General features: G+C 40.3%; 1 protein-coding gene across 1 annotated transcript in view; it reads right to left on the bottom strand.

The window, feature by feature from the left end:
• The window catches only part of LOC134047249 (neurabin-1-like), a 39012-nt gene extending 22647 nt beyond the window's left edge, over positions 1-16365 (bottom strand). The window contains exons 1-6 of the mRNA XM_062498276.1: positions 14755-16365; positions 2686-2818; positions 2199-2319; positions 1575-1679; positions 1272-1392; positions 703-849 (exon numbers count right to left, since the gene is read on the bottom strand). Coding sequence (XP_062354260.1) covers positions 703-849; positions 1272-1392; positions 1575-1679; positions 2199-2319; positions 2686-2818; positions 14755-16365 — 2238 coding nt within the window. The remainder of the gene's footprint in view (positions 1-702; positions 850-1271; positions 1393-1574; positions 1680-2198; positions 2320-2685; positions 2819-14754) is intronic.
• Positions 16366-18286: the final 1921 nt, after the last annotated feature.

Here is an 18286-nt window from a genome sequence, read left to right as displayed (position 1 = left end):
AATATGCTCCTTTAGAAAAACCCTGGGAAAAGAGAACTGTACTATTTCCTATTATGTTAAGTCATGATTCAGAGCCTGGAATGCCCTTTTGGGTTTACAAATCCATTCCTTCCAAAAAACACACCATAAAAATACCCTCCAAGCCAAAAACATGCCTGTCTACATAATCAAGTGCTTTTATGTACACAGATATCTCAGAAGACTGCAGGGACTAAACCAAGAAATTAGATATGTATTTCTTGTCTTCCTGAAAAACATCTCACAACAACACTTGAGACCTTATCTGCACACCCCCCATGCTCTCTGCAGCTAAAGTCTTTCTACTGGGCAGCAAACATTCAAAGGCCAATGAGCCACAGGAGAACTAGAAGCATCTTATCTATCTAATGCAATGCTCAAACATAAGAAGGACAGAGATGGGGCTGGGTTCTACTGCCTGTTTCCAAGGGCTTTTAAATTGAATTTAAATCAAAAGATTGTTTAATGTAAATACACATAGGGAAACTGGATATAAAAAAATACAGAACACCTACACTTCAATGGACATTTACCAGAGGTAGTTATTGGTGCTCCCAGCTCATGCTGGAAAAAAACAAACCCAAAGCAACGAGAGGGAACATGAAGGAGATTATATCCAAATCCTACAAGGTTCAGATGCTCCCCAGTGCATCACAAAAAATATTTTAAAAACTGCTACAACACCTCTTTAAATTTAAGGAGAGACTGTGCTGAATCCATATCCAGTAGTAAACCAATATCTTCATTTTCAGGAAGATCAAAAACTTCTACAGATTTTCCATGTAAATGTGACTCATATGTATCCTCCTCCTCATCATCATAGTCATCATCCTGACAAAATGAGAAAATCATGACATTGTGTAACACATGCACACATTCTTTTGCATTATGGTAGTAGCAACAACCAAAGCACACAATCAAGGAATCCAACCAGCTGCAAAACTTTTCTTGACAAGCTACTATTGCTTTTTAATTTCTTATACCAACAGTAAGTGTTAAAGATGACTTGCAAACACCTTCATCAAAGTTCCACAAAAGAGAGCTAAGGAAGACGGGCACAAAACTATCACATGCAACTGACAGTTAGAAGTGTTTTTTGGATTAGTGATAAATAATCATATGCCTTGGAAACAGTAGTGTACAAAGTGCTTATTTTCCTGTTTTTAACAAGTTGTTTGTATTATACTTTTTTTACTTCAGTTTGATTACACCCCCCCATTCACCCCATTAGCAGAGCATGAGCAATGTTTTACCTGCTCTGTATCATCATGAACATAGTGCTGCTCGTACAGACATCTCTCTTGCTCTAAGGTCTCACTAATGAGACGTGCTACTTCACTCTCAGCCCCTGGCTTCTCTCTCCCAATCAGAAACCTACAGAGAAAAAAAAACAAATTATCTTGCAGCAAAAAAATCTTAACATATGCTTAAAAAATGAGTTTGCTACACTGTTGCCTTCCACAACATCTCTGTAAAATTTTCATACTATGGTTTTGTATTCTCCATGAATTAAAAATGTCAAAAAACCCCTATTATTTCAGAGAAAACATACGTACCTCACTGTGCCTTTGGTGTTCTTTAGTACAGTGGCTGCAAAGAACTGAGTAACTCCCACTAGACTTATGCCATCAACCTCAACAATCTGATCATTTACTTGAATTCTGCAAAATAAATAAATGCTTAGCTATCAGTTAAACAATGGTATTTTGGCTTGAAATGTTTTTGACATGACAAATGTCACTTAAAACTCACTAGTATTTAGAATGAGAAATTCTGAGTCCATTGAAATTCATTGCTTAAAAATAGTCTCCTCATCCACTGTTACTATGCAAATCACCAAATAAAATTTACACAGTATTTGACTCCATGTTTTCTATACTGTTTACACAGTGATTGGTGTTCTGGGGTGTCCACATGATTTTGTGGTACTTCTACACATGGGCTCATTTGAACATTTCTCATATGTGCTGTAAGCAGATCTACAGTTACTTAGCAGAAATGTCCTATAATAAATAACTTGGTTTTTAAAATTTAACATACAGCAGGAGTGCAATATTCACTCAGCTGCATTCAGCTTTTGTACTTTTATTCACAGTATATTTATTCAGCATATGTAATGATAGCAACTGGGCTCTGTTAGAAATTTGTAAAAAGCATAATCGATTCAACAAAAAACTCACCGTCCATCCCTCTGAGCAGCTCCACCATCTGTTATTGTTTTTACAAAAATACCTAGTTTTTCCAGTCCCTGATCAGCACCAACTCCCATTCCAATGATACTGATGCCCAGACCCCTGTCACCTAAGGGATTCAAAAATCTAACATTAGCTGCATGACATATAGCAGTACTGAGCCGCTTTCAAAGCATTCCAAGTCCTTCCACTCAAAAGAGACATTCACTTAAAAAAGAGAAAAAAATAGAACATATTTTTAATGTAGATAGTACTTAAAGCCTTTTTGCCCTCTAGCATTCCTAACTTCAATTCAATATGACAATCTGCACTTAATAGAAGCCTGTCCAGTTAACACTCACTAAATTCACCAGAACTAGCCAGAAATCTAGACACACATTCAAAAATTCAAGACATAAATTCTGGGAATATACAGTTATGGTTTTATCTTTTGCTCCACAGTATCTCTTGCAAATGTTCAAGATTTGCTTTGCACCTTTTTCAATTTCCACAGGAAACACTTCCATTTTTTCCACCCTTTTCTCAAGTTCATACTCAGCTGAGGCTGCCACAGGATCAACTTCTTCATTACGTCTATCATAGTCTTCATTTGAGTAAGTACTGAAAACCTAAGAAATATAACAGAAACCTTTTTTTAATGCCTTCTCACCTCCTTTCAAACATCATAGAACTGAAAGACAACCCATAAGGAAATTAAAGTGGCATTTTCAGAGATCTCATTTTCTAAACAACCATCAGTTTAATAAATACTGCTGCTGTCAGTTTCCAGCTTGCACAGAAGCAACATTTGAAAATTTCAAAACAATTCCTTTAACAGATTTTATCTTGCAAATGCACCAAACAGTTAAAAGAAATCAGTCAGCTCCTCTTTGATATCGTGTGACTTTTTTTATTAGGACTACATTCCACCAAATCCTTCCTCTCTTCTTCCCTCCCCCCACACCATCTGCCAATTGCAGTGTTTCAAACAGATGTAGTTTTCTGATTTTGCAAGGGAATCACGCAGTTTCCCAGGAAAAGGAAATGCCTTGCTACATACATTACTATTTTTAGTATTCACTCCAGCTGAGTTTCTGAATTATCAAAAATAAGAGATAAACAAACAACACAAATTAAGATAAAAATCTAGAAAGGAAGAACAAACTATGCAACAGGGTTAATCTTACATATCAGCATGTTCATTAATAAGTTAGGAAAAAAAAGGAAAAATATCACACCCCTATTTATCGTAAAAAATAAGGTTTATCTGCTAAATGTTCTGCAGGCACTGAGTGTTTTATTCAACATCACCACAGGACAAAAATCACACATTGCAGCTGTAGCAGCCATCTCCCTAATCAAGAACATGCAGCACTGACACGAAGTTCATTTACACTGGTTTACTGAATTTTTGCAATTGTTGTATTTTCTGCTAATACTACATAGGCATGTAATTGCAATCAGGTCAATACCACAGAATTAACTTTAATTAACATCTCCTCTGTGAATTTATATTGAATGGCATGTAGCTTTAGCTCTGCAGAGCAGTAGCTTCAGACACCAAAAAATGGTCATTGAAACAGATTATCAAAAAGCAACCAGTATAATTCAGTATTTCCCATGAGGAGCCTACTGCATCACCTTCAGGCTACAATCTGAGCTCAGCTCCACAAACTCCTCCCAAACCCTGTAAAACATCTACTCCAGAAACGTGGCATGGCCATATAGTCAGTCCAGTAAGCAAGCAAGATTAGATCCACTTGGCTGAAAGGGAAGGAAAGGGCCGAAAGGGAAAGAAGAAATCCACTCTCAGAAGTCTTATGTCTTCCACAATAAAAGAACCTTCCTTAGAAGCTCTGCTTCTTAAGTCAGGCATAAAGGTTAAGAAACAAACTCCTTGTGACTGTCAAACAGATACCAGTAGGCAACAACTTGACACAGAAAGACAACAAGGGTCACACTTACAGTACGTTTTCCATGAACTTTACAGAAAAAATCTGCAAAACAGACAAAGAAAACCATCTAAATGGTCTTACTCTATCACTGTCAGAAAAAGGTGGCCAAGTTCTGTAAATTAATCACCCCCTTCAGCCCCCAAATCATTAAACAGGATATGCAGTAGAAGCATTTAATGAAGCATTATTCACCCTTTGGAACAAGACCAGAATAGTTTGTTTACTTTTCATCCCAATAGAAAAAGCAGCATCTCCAAAAACATAGTCAAAATATAATAAGATGAATTTTAAACTAATAATAAAAAGGAAGTTCATGAGTGGACAAATGACAACTTGTTAGTGAGAATATTTGAGTGTTTGAGGAGAAATCAAATACCAGGGCATGAAAAAAAAATGTATAAATTCATATAATCTAGTATTGACAGTATTACTAAAATGTTAAAAAGAGATTTTAACTATGAAATTGTTGAAAGAGCAAAATGTGAAGAATGGCAGTAGATCATTTTGCAGACAGTGACAACTGTATTTTCTTAGTTCTTTACAACTCAGTGGTCTAACAGAGCAGAAGATGATGCAAGCAGTTACTATGGACCACAGAATGACATCACCACGGGGATGACCAGCTCCTCACACAACAATTTATAAAGTGCTAGAAATCTGGGGAAAACTTGCACCGTAACAGCAGCATCATGTATGCCTGCAAGTCCTGGGCCACCAGCATAAAAATATCTCTGGAACTTCTAAAAATTATTTATTATTTTTCCACCTTAAAAGTAACAGAATTGTACTTGAGAGTCTCATGGAATTTGCTCATTTTTATACAAAACTGATCATGGGAATTGTTCATCTGCTGGGAGTGGATGATAGAATTTAAAACTAGTGGTCCCTTAAATTCCAGTGATGTTTATAATTGCTATTAATAAAATAATATCATAAACATATCTATGCAAATGAAGACTATTAATATTTACGCATGTTAGTTTTCTAAGAAAAACCTATTTGAAACCAATTCTGAGTAATTCACTAAGAGTCAGAATTCATACTTTTGTCTTAAAGTGACAGTTGACAACTGTATGAGAACATTTGGGTAATATTCTAAAAACCTTAGTCTCATAATTAAAAGAAGATAGCCCCATTTCAAAACAGCAAGAACAACACACCCCTCTCCAAATTTCAGAAAAATAATTTTGAGGAAAAACATCAATGTACAAAGAACAGAGGAAAAGCAAAACTTACAAGCAAAAGCCAAACACTACAATAACAGAAAGAAAAGCAAAAGCACACTACAAAAACTATGACTAAAGAGTCAAGGGTAGAAGACAGAAATTTTTACTGTACATGTGGAATCATAATATTGTGTTCATCTTTTATGTGACAGAAAAAAATGCTGATATTAATACAGAAAATACAGAACTGGTCAGCACGTTGTTCTTGCCAAGTAGCAAAAGCAACATTTAAACACAGTTAAAATGTGGATAATAAATAAATTCAGTTTAGAAGACTGATGAGAAAGCTAAACATGTTCATCCCTGCACTGTGTCTGGCAGGGTTTAGTCACTGAATCAAATGCATTAGAGACAAAAGAAATTCTAATCTTACTATTCAGAAGCCACTGCTAGCTAAAGATCGTAAAATTATTAGTACTGCAACTGGTATTTTTAAAAGACATACATTAGCAAATACAAGTTATTGGTTCAACACAGGGGAAACAGATTAATTTTACTGTGGAAACCATGTGAATTTCACAAGCCTCTCACCATGGCTTGTTATATATTCAGGAGGCTACCCTAACATTAATAACTTTTGGATCCTGTCAAGCTAATAAATGGCAAAATGCTGCCTGAAGAGACTTTAAACCTTTTTCCTTCAGAATGGATGCAATTAATTTAAATCAAAGAAAGTCCTGATAGAGGGCTGAATTTTTAAGAATCATTTGAATTAAATTGTTAAGACACATAATGGTAAATTTTCAAATATACTTAATGCCTGAATAGCATAAATATATTTATCTGGAGAAAAAACTAGCTGCATTCTACACATCAGAAAAATTAATCACTTTTTAAATGCAAAACTTGGTTTTGCATCTTCTGTGAAGATGCTAAGCTAGACATCATTCAGACCAGCACTCAAAAAACACCAACAGCCTACCTGAAAGATCCTACAGTTCAGTTGCTGTAACTATTACAGAACTAAAAATTTCTTATATCATCTTAGTGCTAACACAGAAAATTGATAACACTATCACAGAAAAACGACCATGACCTTCACATACTTCAAACTCTTCACAGCACAGAAGAATGTCTACTTAAGTATGAGATTAGTTTTAGAAGAACATTAATTAGTTAGAGGGCAAACACTGATTTACCATGTGCTTGCATGGAAGTGCTGCAGAGTAACAAAACATGGTCCATAGACCTCCAGTCCAACATTCATTTCTAGTATACAGATTTGTTTGTGCCTAGTGAAAAGCAGAACATTACAAAAGTAATTAAAGTAAGATTTGGAAATCAGGAACTGCCTGGAAAGGCTTCCAACTAATTAGAATGGAAGCAACATCAACATCACTTTAAAGTTCTCACGTAATCCTGTGTATTTGCTGGAAAACCTCACAGCACCTGCCCAGGCAGTTAAAGCAACACTGAATACCTGAGAGAGGCCCTGGAGTGTTACTGCTGCCCTGCCTGGAGCACAGCCAGCCAGCACCACACCCCCTGGCTCACCCCATTCTGGAACGGTGCTCACTTGGAACGTGCCTGTTTACTGACACGCCATAAAGCCAAACATTCAAACGCAAGTCATAGCTCAGGGAAAATTATCCAACAGCAAACAGTTTCTGCTTTCCAAATTGAGGCCCTTGTGATGCCTGGCAAAATGTGAAGTGTCCATGAATAATCATCTGAAATAGTAGCACTGAGGTAGGACTGAAGCATAGTGTACACCTTAGTTTACTCTTACCATCTCCCATTCAAGTAAACATCTCATTACTGCTATCCTGTTCTTCCCTCTGCTTCCAAAAGCTACGTGGTTAGATTTTTGTCAGCACTAGTTTGGATATAGGCAACTTTTACTTAAAATATACAATCTAACTCAATTCATGCTATATAATCATAGAAGCAGCAAACAAAAATACCTTATTTGATTTTTTCAACACCCACACCTTTACTCTCCTTCAAAAAGTTTTCAGAACGGCTGGCAACTGTTAAAGGTTGATATTATAAACAATTACACTCAAGGTAAAAATTTCTATTGCTAAACAGTTGGACAGGCAGGCTGTGCACACTTACGTCCTTGGTCTTGCAGCTCAGTATGACTTAATCAATAACCCTAACCCAGTCAGTTTTCATAAAGACAAAGGTGCAATCTTGTTTCAGATCTACAATACAGACAATTTCAGATAGGCGATGTCATCGTAAATAAAACAGGTTTTTCACCAGTCTCATTCTCTACTTAATTCTCAATAAAACCAGTAAAATTTATTCTTTAGTTTTGTTTTTCACTGCAGAAGCTAAAACACTGCAGCTTGCTATAGAATAAGACAAAAAATACAGTGTTTATTTCACTTAGGTTATGCTAACTACTCAAGGAGAAACATTCACTTTCAGGTGTTCGATTTTGAAATCCCAGTGGAAGAAATATTGAAGATAATCATCCATTCAGATTCACGACACTGATTTTATTTCATTTCAGGTATTCAGAGAAGAAGTTCAGACACAGTCCACAATCTCCATCTGCAGAAGAAGAGCTCTGCCTTCTGTATTCCTCTGGCTGTATTGTTCCATGTAACTCGAGTTGAGGTGGCAATGCTCTCTGACTGACAAAGAGACTGAAAGGCTCCAAAATAAGTACCATATGACCAGAAGAGGAAAAACTACTCCAAGTACCACATAAAAGGGAGCACCAAAAAAACCCCCAAAAATCCCCCCTTAGCTTCTGAAAGCTAAAATGTATACAAAGAGAATTATTCAATTATAAACCTCTGCAAACTTCACAGGTATCTTGGTACCAACAGTTTATGCCTGGTAATCCACATAGATACACATGTATTTATTTAGTATTCACTACAACAAAAATCTTGGCCTGACCAAATCTAAACAGCAAGCAAATTGCTACGGGGAATTTAAAACAAAAGCAAACAAACAAACAACAAAACAAAACAAAACAAACAAACAAAACCCCACCAAACAAACCAGTGAACACAAACACAAAAATAGTACACCTGTTTTCTAAAGACCTTAAGAACAAACAACATAACCCTACCATGAGGGGGACCAGATCAACTCAATTCACTTATCTGTATGAATACTGTCATTAGCAATGATCAATACCCCAGGCCTAAAAAGAAGGATCAATTCACTATGCCAAGTCACATCAAAAGTTGATGAAAGAAAAATGTCTGGAAAATAAAGAATGTGCCATAATCCATAATATTTTCCTACTAAATAAAAATGTAAGAGCCCTGTAAAAAACTCTGCATGATCCTCATGATCTCAAGATTACAAAATACGTACTCAGATAATGCAGGCAAGCATCTTTTTACTGATGTCCTTCTCAGTGCTCACCTACCTTTTTGTTAGAATTATATGGAAAAGGATCATTTATTTTTCCATCTCTCCAAAGGTAAGCCACAAAAAAAGTTTCAGTTACTGCTGCTTCATTCTTTACCTGGCTAGGTTATGTATTCTCTCATGCCAAGGACAGTAATCATCACCCAAAAGACACTGAATTTTCCATCACTTGAACTCTTGAGCTACTGAACTTGGCTCCTATAAATCTGCCTACCTTTGTTGTCCTCCACCACCTCCTCAGTGTTTCTTCTAACCATCTCCTATGAAACCCTCAAGTTTCTCATATCCACCTCCTGTTCCCCACAGATATTCTGACAGGGTAAAACAGTAAAAGACAGCACAGGCTGGGCATACGTAGTGATCAGCTAACATTAAGCCAAAAAAAGAACAACTAACTTAAACTAAAGCTGCAGCCCTGTCATCAGTGAGGCCATGAATATGCAACTCTGATACAAGTGCTAATTTTCTACCAAGCAGTACTTTAAAAAATACCTTTTAGACCCCCTCTCCTTCCTATCAAATCCAGGTGAAATTGCTAGGAAGTTAAAAGCTGGAGGGACTGAAAAGAGAGTGATGATAACTCATCTGATTTCCATAACCTTGACATTGTCTTATTTTTCTATAGTTTTATAGCATAACCAAATACATTAAACTGGTCAGCTGGTGTGTTATCTAACTGCATCTACAGAATAATTCAGTTAGAAATACACTGAGATATTAATGCAAAGAATCAAGCTGCTCCAGCAGCGAGCAGAGACACAAAAAGAGATTCTTTACTTTTTCTATTCCAGTTTAGATTTCTGCTCTATAGCCCCATGCCCTGGCAATGGACTCTCATCCAAAGACAAAATGCCAAATCAATCTACAATTGTAAAACTTACATTTCAAACATTTCCTAAAATCTAACCAGAAGATGTATGATAAAAAAAGTAAAAAAAAAAAAAAAAAAAGAAAAAAATCAAAGACAGCTTGAGTTGAAAGAGCTTCTTTCCAGAGAACTAAACAACCATAACAGAATCAAAAAACAAGGATCATAAAGGCATCAGAAATAACTGACACAGAACTCTAACACAGGTAAACCTACGCACAGAATTAAATGCATTTAAGCTTAATAAAAATTTGATTTAAGAAACATTTTTTACTTATACGAAAACTGAACTTTCAATAAGCATATAAGATTATTTTTTCTCAAAAAAGCCCAAAACAACAGAAGATTTCCCATGTGTGAAAATATATACCTTCTTCCTCCACTTATTATCCATGTTTTTAACATCCCACACTGTTAAACTGCAGGAATGCCATACTCTCAGATGCAGACAGAACAAAACAGGATTATTTTTTGTGAAAAGTCACTGAAAAACACCATGGAAAGATTGAAATGAAAGTATAAAGTTGTTTTGATGTTAAGTTACTAATGTTGATAATCAGAGCTTCAAAACAACTAAAATCTATAACTTTAAATGAGTAAATTGTCATTGGAAAAGATCCCAAAGTAAAATGGAAAAACACATTATCTGTGTCAAGAAAAAAAAGATGAATTCCCACATATGTCAATTCTGTTTAAATCTACTCTCAAATTAAATCTCTATTTTCCCTCACCACCCCTCACCCACATCACATACTTGTTTCTTGATGCCACAGAAGTACCTGTCCAAAGTGCTCGAGCAATGGCTGACGAACAACTGATCAGCCATCAATTCTTTAATTACCAAAGGGTTTGGGTATCTTCAACCAGTTCAGGCATTTGAATCCCTTTCTGTGTACAACACCGTAAGCACACAAGTGAACGGTTCAAAAATCAGAGGCTGTACAAAGCTGAAGCACTATGCTACAACATTGTGTTAAAACAGTATTCCTGAGTTTCCCCATTGATCTAGAAAATTTGTGCATCTCATAAAAGCATCTGCAGGTATCCTGTCATACAGGTAATTTAATTCAAGGGTTATCTTCATTTAGTTCTTCATTAACTTCCACAGTAAGCAGTTTTGTACCAAAAACGTTGAAGAATAGGACAGGCTGAACAACACCACCATTTGTACCTAGCTATACATAAAGCAGCTTTACTGTGATGTGCAAGACAAATGGCAATATTATGAAGGATTCCCATATTCTCTGAGAAGCAGCTGAAACTTGACTGGTTAGGACAACACACAAACTATAAAACTGCTTTCAGTTTCCTTATGAAATAAATCTAGGCTCAGCTGTGACAAATATAAAATAATGCCTTTATGAAGGTTTGAGGTTTGTTCTGTTTACTTTTAAAAACTGTTTTCTTGACTAAACCATCTCAAATATATTATTATTCACAAAAAGCTGGGGACTGATACTCCCATGCAACAAACTAGATAACGCTGGTAAGTAAACAGAAGCAAACAGCAGTAGCAGCTGTATTATCTTTTCAGCTTACCTGAGCTACAGAATTTCTAAGAACCATAAATCATTGCAGAAGTTAGTCACTGTGCTATTAAAGGCTTTGGGGACAAAGTTTGCCACAGTCAGAGGTGACAACATCTCAAAAAATCAATTTGAAAACAAGCATTTGTTTTACCAACAGAAAGTTTCAAAATTAGAAACATCAAACAGCACACAGTCATTACATTTATGTTAATTAAAGCCTTTCAAGGTAATCTCATAACAGAAAGCAAGTTAATATCTACATTACAAAGGCAAATTGAAATATAAAAGGATGACAAAAGAATTACCTGATGTTATTTCAATTGTGTTAATGCTGATTGTTTACACAGTTTACTCAGAAAACTTTAAGACAAAGGCAGACTCAGTTCCCTTGCAAATACCTTGGACTGCTGAATGTACTTTACATTCCTTACTGGCACCATATGTGGCAACACATACCCAAGCTGTGAAGTTCTGCTAATAACTGTACTGTATCACTCTCTAGACTACTCCAGGAGAAACAGGAACCCAGATAAAATGTTTCCCAGGGCCTGGAAAGATCAAACAGCGGCAGGACTTAGAGAGTCTAGTCACCCAAGTCAAGTAAAAAAATCCCATATGTCGTTTATCAACAGCTTTCACAGAACTAAACATTTCTTTTAGAAGTCTCATCTGTGCTTGCTTTCATAGGCACAGGGCAATACAAAATGACAGAGTATTTGTGTAATTAGGTTCCATCTTTCCTGAAATTATCAGGTCAAATTATGTTCTCAAGCCCTGCTACAGATGTCAACAATTATGGACCTCCATCCCAGGTCAGACACGGTGCTAACAGTGTTAGCTACCTTATACACCCCCTGGCAGCTCCACAGTCTCCTTCTTTGAGTAAAAGACCTTGCCAATATTACAACTGACTAGAAGCCTTGAAACAGAAATAATAATCAGGTTCTCTTTGTTTCAGCAGTTATAAATGCTATTTTTAAGGTGCCTTTAAGTTCTGTCCATTACCTACAGACATATCCAACCTCCCTTTTGTGTATTTCAAACACAAAGCTCCATCACTGCAGAATGCTGAAGATCTAAGAATATGCTTTTTCTTGTCCAATACACTCTGAACATTTTGAATTCTTCAACTGCACCAGATACCTGCCAAACAGCAACTGCAAGAGACACAGATGGTTTCTTTGTAATCACTAGACAGGTGCAGAACAAAAACAGCAAGAATGCAAGGGCAGCCTGGCCTCACTCAGGAGTATCTGTGAGGAGAAGAATCACCTTTCCCTAATGACTTCTTTAGTAGACCTTCTCTAATGGCTATGAAAATGTGTCTGAAAATGGTACTTACATTTTAGTCAACTTATTAGTCTAAATAAAGTTGAAAAAGAAGATACTAGGACCTATTTCCCACTATGGCACTGCTTTAAGGTGTGGTGGGGATCAGGAATAATCTTTTAGCTACCACTGATATTTTCTTCTATTCCAATTTAAGATGCACCAAAATCTATGAAGAAAGACAGACAGATTTCCTTCTGCAAGGTAAAACTGGGATTTTCTAAAAGGGTATTGAGATATTAAAAATACACAACTAAATAAAGTTCTGGGTAGGCATAAAAAAGTTGGAATTCTTTATTTTACAGAGTACAAATCCCAAAAAAAACATATAACCTGGACTTACTCCCAGTAAGTATCATAGAAAACACAAAGCAAAAAGGCAGACATGGGAACAGAAATCATTGCTTAGGCAAAAGGAACAAAGAGGGAAAACCTATTGAAAATAACATGTAGAAAGAGATCCCTATACCCAATTTAGGAAAGATACAGTCAATTTCACTGAAAAGGGATAAAGGACAGCTAGTATCACAAGCTTCAATTTAAGGGCCTTAAAAAGTATCTCAAGAACCCTACTGCTAGGGAGTACAGTTTATTCTGCCAATTCAAGGGGGGCATTATGGCAAGGATTAGGTTATTTTTCATAGAAACTGGTAACAGTTGCTTCTAACCGTGCATCTCTCAGTTGTGTAAATGATAATCTGAGACTGGTTGCTTCCTGTGGCTTTCGGAGAAGCAGCTGTAACTGAGCAGTGTTTGCTACCAAAACCTGAGTTTTGTCTACACAAGAGCTTCCATCGCAGTTGGTATTGAGACTTCTACTAGGGCTTTCAGCTATGCCTGGCACAGACACAGCAGAGAAGGTGAAAGTCTGTTAACAGCTTCAGTAGGATATCAGCAATGATCACTACAACCCTGCCTACAGCAGGAAGTCACTTAACACATTTACAGTAGACTCTACACGGCACTTTGCTCAGATACTGAGTGCACAAATGCATGTAGAAATGGACTGATGCCCCTCTGGCTCTCTCCCAGCCCTCACCAGACTCATTATGCAGTTTTCAATAGCAGCACTCTCCCCTTCACTGCTCCAGGTCACCACTACAGCAACGTCAACTAGAAGAAAGCCATATAAAGTCAGCCTGTCTATGGAGAGACTATAAACAAACCCACATGCAACAAAACTCACATTTTGCCAATTTTTTTTTTGGCCACAATCAAAACATCTTCTGGGGTACAGCACTGGTGTGTGTTGGCAAACTGGGAAATTACAGCTCTCTGCTGAGGGAAGTTCAAGAGTCAACAGAATTTTTGCATCCCTCTGAACAGTAAAAGTGAGTCCTGACTCTCTACAAACGAAGTGCAAAAGCTGTTTATTAAAGATGATATCTTTCATTCATGTGATAGTAGAAGAGATAGGTGTGCTGAGGAAAGTCTGTACAGTCTCCCATTCCATCCTCATCCATGTCTCCCAGCTCTCCTTCCAAAGTTTAAGAAAGACTAGAATAATTCAAGTCTGCAAGAGACTATGAGTAAACATAGTTTGAGTTGTGGAACAACTTACTTTGTGGGTATGAATAAGTGAGGAAAGATCAGACATATAAATCTTTTTAATTTGTTAAAGTTATAACTTACACTGCTCCTCATTATCCCATCTGCCCTCTAACTCTCACTTCTGCAACTTCGTGACTCTGAAATAATCATGTTAACACTCTTAGGGCTTATTCACCAATCAGTATTAGAACCAAACAACATATAAATGGTTACTATTGGAGAGAATTCTAGAATCTTAAAATACAAAACCCAGTCATTTGATATTTTCTTCTAGTTAATTCCATAAACAAGTCTGAAGTTGAATATGAAAGTTTTCTGGGGGGGGATTTTGTTTTGTTTGGGGCTTTTATTTAAACTTTTGTGCCAAAAGGAAAACTGAGAATAATAATTCCTAATGCAATGCCTCAATTTTAAATAAATGAAGGCAAGTATTAAAGGCCAGGTGTTTGTACCTATCTACTCCAGAAAAAGTCCAGGAAGTGAAATCTCATTAGTGTAGCTTCACTACACTATCTTATGAAGCAGCTGTAATTAAGGAATCACTTGTGACTAACTAATAAATTTTCTGAAGTGGTAACTTCTCTCAAACTTAGTGTTGAATAAAAGCTGCAAACTTACACGTCTCGGAAGTTTTTTAGAACTTCAAAAAAAAACTCAAAAAAAAAAAAAAAAAAAAACCCAAACAAAAAAAACCCACAAAACCCCCAAAATTTATTTCCTCAGTATTTCTGACTGCAAAACAATAAAAAAAACCTCAAACGTACTTACTTTGATAGGAGCTGTTGAGAACTTGACTTTCCGGTCTGGCGCTGGATCTTCCTCTTCAGAAAGTCCAGGAAACTCCTCATATTCACTGTCATACATATAGTCTTCCTCTCCCTCCAAAATTTCTTTGCCTTCAGGCTCTTGGTTTTCTGGCTCTGTGTCCCTGTCATCATCAAAAGCTGCATTCTCTATTCCAAAATCAGTCAAATCCTCACTTTGCTTTTCCAATGCTTGCTCCTCTTCTTCAGTATCCTCTTCCTGCTCTAGAACATCCTGTACTTGTGTAACTGCACCATCTCTCACAGACATCCCATCTCTTTCTTCTTCCCAACTGGTCTTGCTGCCATCTGTACACTCTTCTACCACTTCCAAGCCATAGTTGCTTCTCCTCCCTTCCTTTACGTGACATACGAGCTTCTGATTCTCTTGATCAACATCATCTTCCTCCAAACCTTTATTTTCATGCCCCGAGGTTTCATCTTGTGCAACCAGCTCTGTGCACGTCTCCTCTGTGGGAGAAACCCAGGAGCAAACACTGTCTGCTGTCTGCTGAGCCTCCTGAGCAGGAACACTGCCCGTATTCCATGGGTTTCTCTCAGGTACCAGTTGCTCTCTTCCATCTTTTCCAAGTGCCTTGCCTGGCTCATCTCTGTAGATCTCAGGCAGTTTGGGCAATGCACCTTTCTCCACACGTCCTTCAGCAATAGCAGGAGAATTCACAGTCTGCTGGCCTCTCAAAGGGTCCTGATTTGGAGAACTATCATTTTTGGAAGTTTCTTTGGATTCTTCAGTATCACTGTCACCTAGAAAGCTTTCCAGCCTCCTAGAAATGGGCCCTGCATTCAGGAAGGAAAATTTGGAACCGCTATTAGCATGCTGCAGCTTCAACTCCTCATTACTTTGATTTTCAACTTTCTCCAGTGCAACTGGAAGACTTGATTCTGAATTAAAACTGAAATGGTCAACCACATTGCTGCAATCAGAAGCTGAACCACGTCTCCTCTTATCTTCATTTCTTTCACATTTGCTGGGGGAATATCTGTCCACGGAGCTCCGTTGTTTTATATTTCTCTCGAAGAGCTTCCTGGTCTCTGAAAATTTTTCTGCCAGGGCAACTTTATCCAAGTCTGCCTCATCACTGCTACGGATGACTTTGTCAGCAGCAGAAGACACGGACAATGAATCCACAGGACTGCCGCTGGGGCTGCTAGTTGTATTAAGAAGATTATTTTTTTGGACAATGAGAAACGATGGACTACCTGGAGAAGATCCATACTCCACTGCTGTGGCCCGGCTGATTAATTTGGTCTCAGCAGGTGGACTGCTTTCACAAGACGTTGTGGAGGAAGAGCTTCCCATTTGCAGAAACATACTTTTGATCTTGTGTACTCTGTTGCCGTAAGTGGCCGCTCTGCCTCGACTGTGTGGGTCACTTCCCCCTCCATTGGAAGAGCTGCTCAGCTTCTGATGCAAGCCTGTTTTGTTGGAAGTGTTATCAGGATTGTTTACACCATCAAAAGAACATTTGATAGCATGGAAATCAGATTTGTAAGCATTTCGGTGTGGAGAAGCACTTCTTAAAGTCCTTTCCCCCTTGCCTTCGGTTTTCATCATTGTTGGAAGAGAAAGCTCCCTCCACTCCTTAGGAAGAATGGGAAAAACGACTCCCTAGCACAAAGCTTCCACCCTCCAACACCAGGCAGTGTAGATCCCACAGATCCCCAAAGCAGCCTTTCACTCAGTCAGCCTCCCCGCTCGCATTGAAATGGAACACAGGGGACTCTGCGTGGAGAGAAATAAATCAAAGCGCGTGAATGGCCACATCGGGTGTTATCCCCAGCGCGGATCGCGGTATCCGGAAAGCCATCTGCAGAGACAGAGAGTTTCCATTAACTCGGGGCCTCGCCGGCGTGTGACACGAATCCGAAACTCGGGGTGGCAGTCGCAGCCCAAGACCTCCCTGCGGGATAAAGCCCATTGTGTCGGCCGGGACGCGCGGACCCAGCTGCTCCCCGGGCACCGACCCGCCGGCTCTGGCGGGGGATGCGGCGGCGGGCGGCCCCCCCGCCACCTCCGGCTGCCGCCCCTCCGATCAGGGCCGTCCCGGGCTGTACCAGGCCGGGTCGGGCGGCGGCGGCCGGGGTGCAGCGCCGGCCCTTCCTGCCGCCCGGGGGAGGCCGGGCCCGGGCCGGACCCCGCGCACGCACCGCGGCGGGGCGCGACGGAGGGGCCCCGGCTGCCCGCCCCGCCCGGAACGGGGGAAACAAGTTTCGGCCCCGAGTTGAGGCTTCCCCTTGGCGGCGCTTCTGCGCCGGGGGGGGGCCTGAGGGGCGCGCAGCGGAGCCGCCCCGGTACCTCGCCCCAAACTTTCCGAGCCAGCCTACCTGGGGGCGGGGGTCCTGCCGCCTCCTTCCCCTCAGTGTTCCCGGCCGCCCAGCGGCCGCACGCACCACGCCATCATTATCCGCCGCCACAGCCGCCCGCCTTTCCTCCCTCCCTCCCACCCCGCCGCCACCGCCGCCGCCGCCCCGTTCTCCTCACTCCACCTTCCTCCCGCCCCCGTGGCGCGCCCAGAACCGCCGCCCGCCCGCGCCGCTCCCCGGCCTCACGCTGCTCCGCGCCCTCCTCCGCGCTGTGTCTCGGGCCCGCCCGCGCGCGCTCCCTCGCTCACTCGCACACAAAGAGAGGGAGCGGCGGGCGCGCCCCTGCTCCTCACTCCCAGCGCCACGGAAGAGAGGGGCCGGGGGCGGCGGGCGCGACCGGCCCGAGGGAAGCGCCTCCCGCGCCGGGATATACCACGCCATAGCGGGATACGGGTTGCGGGTGATACCATGTCGGCGAAGCGAGCGGGCGCGGGGCGCTCACCGGTCCCTCCGCCGGGGGAGCCGGAGATGGTGGGGCGAGGGACGCTGGAGAGGCGCGAGCTCCGAGCTGCCGTGATGCTGCCCGCTGCTTTCAAAGCCCGGGCAGCCACCGCGGAGCGGGGAGCGCCAACCCCGGCTTCACCGCGGTTCCCGGGAGGGAAGAGTAGCGACGGCTGCCACGACCGAGACTCGGAGAACTGGAAGTAACAACAGTGCCAAACATTCTTTCTCCCCTCTCTTTCTCTCAATAGTCTATAGTTGTTTATAGCCTCTCCCGAGCAGGTAGGTATCGGAGCACAGGAGGATCCCCAGCCGAGGCCGCGCCCCTGGGCACCCTGACATGTCCGCGCAGGACCGGGGCTGAGCCCGCTGGGCTCTCTCGAGCGCTCCCCGGGCTGGAAGTCACTGCAGCTCCCCAAGACTGGGAAAATCATGCTCGTCATCGATAGCCCTAGGCAGTAACAACCGCACTTTTGCGGGCAATATTCCATACATTCAGTTCTCAGTCAAAAAAAAAAAAAAAAAAAAAGCACTGGCTTCAACCTATTTATCAGACAGGATTTGGATGACTCTTTTAATTTCGACTGCAGTTCCTTACATATATAAAGCTCACACAAAATTATTAGAGGAGCACAGAATAGTACTGGTAGTTACCAATTACCTGGCAACTT

Source organism: Cinclus cinclus, chromosome 9 (assembly GCF_963662255.1).
Source record: "Cinclus cinclus chromosome 9, bCinCin1.1, whole genome shotgun sequence".
NCBI lineage: Eukaryota > Metazoa > Chordata > Aves > Passeriformes > Cinclidae > Cinclus > Cinclus cinclus.
This window is presented reverse-complemented; position numbering and strand designations above follow the sequence as displayed.